The 6,000-nt window shown below is 54.4% G+C and overlaps 2 protein-coding genes across 2 annotated transcripts; both read left to right on the forward strand.

Annotated features, from left to right (window-relative positions):
- Positions 1 to 98: 98 nt before the first annotated feature.
- B0T26DRAFT_527794 (uncharacterized protein) lies at positions 99 to 1,185 on the forward strand. Its single transcript, XM_060435512.1, has 2 exons — positions 99 to 711; positions 841 to 1,185. The coding sequence occupies exons 1-2, from the start codon at positions 201 to 203 to the stop codon at positions 1,149 to 1,151; spliced, it is 822 nt and encodes a 273-aa protein (XP_060289363.1). The 5' UTR covers positions 99 to 200; the 3' UTR covers positions 1,152 to 1,185.
- Positions 1,186 to 1,879: 694 nt separating this feature from the next.
- B0T26DRAFT_660312 (uncharacterized protein) lies at positions 1,880 to 3,411 on the forward strand (the record flags this gene model as incomplete). The annotated part of the gene is made up of 2 exons (XM_060439025.1): positions 1,880 to 3,111; positions 3,180 to 3,411. The coding sequence occupies 2 exons, from the start codon at positions 1,880 to 1,882 to the stop codon at positions 3,409 to 3,411; spliced, it is 1,464 nt and encodes a 487-aa protein (XP_060289364.1).
- Between the last annotated feature and the right edge of the window lie 2,589 nt (positions 3,412 to 6,000).

A 6,000-nucleotide genomic window follows, 5' to 3' on the forward strand; every position in this document is an offset into this window, starting at 1 on the left:
CACATCCGCCACGGGTCTCCCTACACCCACTTCCCCGATGTCCTCGCTGGCCAGCAGAGGTATCTTTAACGGGGCCCCCACTCGTTCTGGGCGAGGGCAGAGGCATGTGAGACCTCCAGGCGGGCCGTGACTACAATGACAACGGCGTCAGCACTCTTCTTCACTGTTCTTCACTGCATTTCTCTGCAGAGTCTGAACGGATGCATGACCAGCCCCACGCTGATGAGCGACTTTGGTCGAGGCTGTGGGAGTCGGGGGGTGTCGGACAGGCCAGTCAGATCGGAATGCCGTCTGGAGTGGCCGATTTTTGCAGCCAGTGGTTTGCGGTTGCTGTCTCGGGAACCACCTGCGATCGAAAAGGGTCCAGTCACCCACCGCTGCACTGGTGGGACGCTGTGCGTCTTGGAGCGTGGGCGTCGACTTTGAATGGCTGTCGCAGCCCCCTCGGTTGCCCCACCTCGGCAGACTTGGAAGCAAGGCCCCACTCACCTCCCACCAGTCCAGTACTTCACCCACGCACCAACCACCACGGCCGCAGCAGTCGGTCGGCCAGCCCACGGCCGCGGGCGAAGAAGCTTTTCGATGGCTCTCGCAAACCTGTCAAAGTGTGGGCTTCTCCGAACATGACCGTGGCGGCGGGAGGGCAAATGCATGCAGGCATGTGTCTGTACTTGCCCTGCACCAGACAAATGACGGTAATGCGCGTCCAGAGTACGTACCCGTCCACCTCATGTTACCTCTTCAGGTTTGACTTCCTGAGCTCCCGGTACCGCGCCTTCCCACCCACCTCGACGCAATGTTAAAGTAGTAGTATTTATGGTTGTAAGTGAGGTTGGATAGATTGTGTTAGACTTTACTACTACTGGTCTTGGGACTGCCCGTTTTCTTCTCGTCAAGTCCCGCGTTCCGTGTTTCCACGCTCGACGTTTCATCCAACGTGCACGAAGCGAGAAGCCGTCGTTTTGGCAGACGGTTTTATTCGATTCCATTCATACCTACCTAGGTTACCTGGGCTCTCTCATTTGTGCTTGTCTCTGGTCCTCTTGGCCCATCGCCTCTCGGCCGGCCATCAACGCTCCACCTGGCCTGCATATCCCGTCGTTGCTGCTGCCCTGCCCTGCCCTCTGCTTTCCCTTGCTCCCTCCATATGACCTGTCTCCTCCTCGCCAACCATAGACAGCACTTCCTGACAACAACTCGCCTCCGCCGCAGAACACTCTAACGCTCTAGGCGCTCGTTGAACCTTTGACGGCTGTTCTTGCTTGCTTGTCCGCCCTTGCCATCGCCCTGCCGCTGCATCCATCCCACCTGTTCTCCCACGCACGCACTTACACGCGAGCACTGGCACTTACACACGGGCAGACACGCACAACGCATGTCCCCGTCCCCGTCCACACCCGACGCTCGGCTCTAGTGTACACTACACACATACACATTACGCTAGACTACTATACACTCCACCACCTCAACCTCCCTGGTCACGGTCGACGGACGGCACCAGACAGACGCCAGCGAACTCCCCGCGTTTAATGCCCGACCCCAACCTGATCGCTGCTGCCCTCGTCGACGCGGCCGTCTCCTGCACTGCAGCCCCAGCACCCACCAGCAGCTCCCGGAGTGCTTCCCAGTCGCCAATCTCGTAACGGCGCCTAGCTCGACTGCCGCCCAACCCACCACCACCACCACCACCACTATCCTCGTCAAGCTTGATCACCTCCCTGCCTCCCGTCTTGGGTCTGCCGCCTGCTTGATATAAGAGCATCGCCGGCCCCCATCCCTCGTCGAGCCGGCCCCTCCTCCCCGCACAACAGCTCAGACCAACACTCCCCCTCCCACGCTTGCTCCCGAGCAACCTCGTCCCCCCCTCTACAAATCCACCATGCCTCCACTATCACCTATAAGACAGCACGAAAGCTCGAGTCAGACCTCCTCCAGCCGTGACTCCCGCAGCCGGAGGAGTAATGACTCGTACGGGTCCCAATCCACTGCCCCCACCTCGCTCTATACCTCCCCTCGCCCCTCCGATCTCAAGACATCACGCTCGTCCAATGGCAGCCATGGCTACTCCGAGGCCCCGGCGGTCCACCAAGCCAATGCTCCCCGTGAAGACGCCAGCCCCGAGACCTCACTCTACCCGCGCTCCTCGGTCGACTCGTATGCCTCGACGACAGCCTCCTCAGAGGGCGTGGACGCTATGGATGTGGATGAGACCCCGATGGATTACGAGTACAACAGCATCCCGCCTCTTCCAGTCTACCGTCGCGAAATGGTCGAGCCTAACGTGCGGGCATCGACTCCACAGGACTTTGCCAAACTCTTCCCCTCGCTTAACCGCCTGACGATTCGGCACGACGAGTTCACGCCCGATGGCAACATGAACCTGCGGATCGACACGGTGGTGACGGGCCGGAGAAGGACGGCGATCCAGCTCTTCCACTTGCGCATGTACGACCTGGCCAAGCGCGAGTTCTCTCTGCGGCGGTATTGCCGCGACTCGGGTCGCGAAGTCTGCAACTCCAAGCGCAAGTACATTGAGCCCGCCGCGGCAAAGCCACTGGACGATGAACGGCCGACGCTGAAGCGGTCCATGTCGACGGCGATCAAGACGCTCAGTAGTGCGCGGCCGGCATTGCGCCGAGCAAAGTCCAGCTTTAGCCCGGCCATTAATCGACCCGGCACCGGGTACTCAACTAGCGACGGCGACGATGAGGTGTTTGGCGACAGGAGTAACCTGTCGAGTGTATCGCTGGATAGCCGCGGGGCCAAGCCCAAGGTCCAACGGCCGCTGCCGACCAACACGATCAAACTCGAATTCAGCAACTACGCTCGCGTGGACGTACATCGCCGCGGCAGCAAGAACAACAAGCGCTACGAGTTTGCGTGGTGGGGCCACCGATACAGCTGGAAGCGCTCGTTTGACAAGCAGCTGGGCTTGGTATCGTTTCACCTTGTGCGAGACGGAAATGCGGGCGCACCAGTCGCGCACATTGTCCCCGAGACGAGATCCCCAAGCCAGGTCCTTGCAGATGAGAACGCTGGCGGATGGGTCCCGCCCCATTTCATGTGGATCGCAGATGAAGCGATCGTAGGCGCCGTTACGGACGTTGCCGAGTAAGTGGATATGATTTCCTGGTTTGTTTCTTCAACGCGGGGAAAACTGACAATCGTTTTGTTTTCAGTGTAATTATGGCGACAGGCCTCATGGCCCTCGTTGACGACTGCATCAAGGAGAGGTGGCAGACCAAGAAGAAGGTGCACCGAATTCCGGTGCCCCTGACTTCGAAGACGGTCAACCTCGGGCATGTTGGCCCACGATCCTTCATGCAGCACGTGTTTGGACGGCGGCACTCGAATGACTATTCGGCCCCGCCAAGTCCGCTCCGGTTCGCGAATCCCGTAGCTGCCTGCTAGGCCACCGAACCCCGACTACAGACTCTTCCGAATTTTACCACGATTGAACACCCCGCACCCGAATAATCTACTCGGGTCATCAGATGGGACGGAGCCCAGTACATTCTGGGTTGGACATTGAAACACTGGTTGCTCAGTCGGGAACCACGCCTGCGATGCTGCCCGACAAGGACGTATCTGTTCTACCCCATTGGGTATTTCGAGGTCTTTGTGGGGTATGCGCCGCCTTGATTCTTGCTTCAGATTAGTTTGATGAGGGTGGTTCCTGATTCGACCTCGAGTGCTTGCTCACTGGTCTTTCCCGTCTGTCTCGGTTGATATCTCTCTCATATTTCTGTCTCTTCACTATCTCGCTGTCGCAAATGTCGCGAAATACAAGCGCACGCCACCGGCTTTCTCGTTTCATTTGTTTGTCTACCAAAAAGCATCATTAGTTTTATCTCTCTCTCTCTCTCTCTGTCTCTGTCTCTCACTCTTCTTTTCTTGTTGTCGTCTTCGTCAACCCGTCCATGTCGACGGTCGGCGTTGCAACTACAGTCTCATTTGGTAAAAAGCAAAGGCCAGCATGGCGTAAACCTGGATCGGGGATCGGAAGGGATTAAAGGGCATATTGCATTGCAGGTGGTGTCACGACGGGGTTTTTCTTTTATACTTCCTCGATTTATTCCTTATCTCTTTCTTGTCAAACGCAAATCGGTGGGGCATTGGGACCAGGGTATATTAACTTGAACATTGTGGGAACGGGCAAATATTGGTTCAGGATCGATGGGTGAATGTGAATGAATGGATGGATGGGGTGTTTGTTGAAATGTCTTATGATCTCTCTCCACTAGGTTATGGGCATTGTTCCGCGTCACGGTGGTTGTCGGCTGTATATGATCATGTAGTTGCACATACGCTACGTCTTTCAGAAAGACTAAACAAAGAAACTAATTTCCACTTGGAATTTCTTCTCGTCTGCTAGTGTTTTGACTTTCACTGTATATTAGCATTGTGCTTCATTGCCTTAGTAGTTCCCGGAGCCGTAGCCGAGTTTGTTGTAAGTTGTTGAGACTTTGGTTGTGCTGTACTACCTACGCAAGGTACCAACACTTGTGTGAGCACAAGAATGCTCGTGAGTGTCTGTGTGTGTGTCTATGTTCGTACCTTGGTGGCTTGACTTGATATCGCCCCGATCTTGTTATCAAGTCCCGATTTGAGGTAATAAATAACCCGAGGAGGTGAGGTGAGGTGAGCATGTATCGCGTACTTTTACTACGACGTTTGGTATGTTATGTCTTTTTTCTGTTCCTAACTCCTGGATTTGCGGCTCTCTGTCGTGTATGAAGCACTGCTAGGTTTGTGTGTTTGTTATCTTTTTTGTGTTTTCTCTTTGACTACCTGGGTTACCTACGAAACGGCGTGCATCCGGGTGACTTCGGCCCCGCCGATTCTGTAGCGTGTTGTGCTATGTTAAACGGCCCTAGGCTAGGCTGTGTTCGCCCTTCCCTGCGTTCCTGTCATACTACATACATACATATCCCGTCGTATCGTATCGTAACTAGATAACTCTGTCAAGCTAAGGCGGGCGGGCACGGCAGGTGTGTGTGCTAGCGGCGGAGTATATAGTCCGTGAAAACAGGTATGCTGTCCGCATACACACAAAAGAGAGAAAGAGAGAGAGAGAGAGAGAGATTGGTGGACGGGCAGACCTTGCAAGGCATGAGTGATGCAGGCTTGGGATCAAATCCCTACGCACGCCCACCCGCCGACATCGCTGGGATCGGATCGACGGCTCTGGCGGGCTATGTCATTTCGATGCCGTGCTATACCAGAAAGCTTGTTTGTAGTCTGTAAGCCAGACCTGTGCCTGGTCAGCTGGCTTTGGGTGGTAAATAAGTACAGAATATGCCATCTGACTATATGGATTATTGGATAGCAACAAGTTAAGGGGTGAGTGCACGGCGCAAGATGTAAGACGGATGTTTGTGATAAAACTTCGGGGAGGACTGGTAGAGAGATTGGTTCACTTGGATGAGAGATGAGAAGCTAGGAGAGAGGCATTGCTCCGTCACCCTTTAATCACAAATTACTCCGTAGATGGCGAAAAATGAAAACTAGCCCCTGATGTCTTTGTGGTTGAGTCTTCGGTTGTGTCTAGAAACAACAGGGTTACCTCATAGTAGTAATCCTCGTTAGCATATATTATTTTTCTTCGTCCATATTGATGGCGGCTTTAGGTCTCGTTAAGCAGTGGTTGTTTCCCCCTTTGGTTCGCGTTCACTCCCCGTTACATCCAGGTTTGAAGCAGATTAGAATCTCGATTAAGCAGAGTTAAGTCTCTCCTTCATCTAGATTTGCTCCTCCTTTGTTATACATCTTGACTAACTGTTGTGAGCATCTTAACTCGTCTCGTAATCCAGGGCAGGCGGAAAATTTTCAAGTGCCACGATATTATAAGACCAGAAGTGGCTCTATTCTCTAAGGACATGGGACGCTCCAGAAGCCTAATATAAACACAAAAACAGATTACTCATAACATGGCCAACGCCCACCTACGGATGACAGTTCTACAACAAGCCGACCACACCCTCAAGCAAGGCGATCCCT

The sequence above is a fragment of the Lasiosphaeria miniovina genome (genome assembly GCF_030549165.1).
Source record: "Lasiosphaeria miniovina strain SMH2392-1A chromosome Unknown B0T26scaffold_9, whole genome shotgun sequence".
Lineage (NCBI taxonomy): Eukaryota > Fungi > Ascomycota > Sordariomycetes > Sordariales > Lasiosphaeriaceae > Lasiosphaeria > Lasiosphaeria miniovina.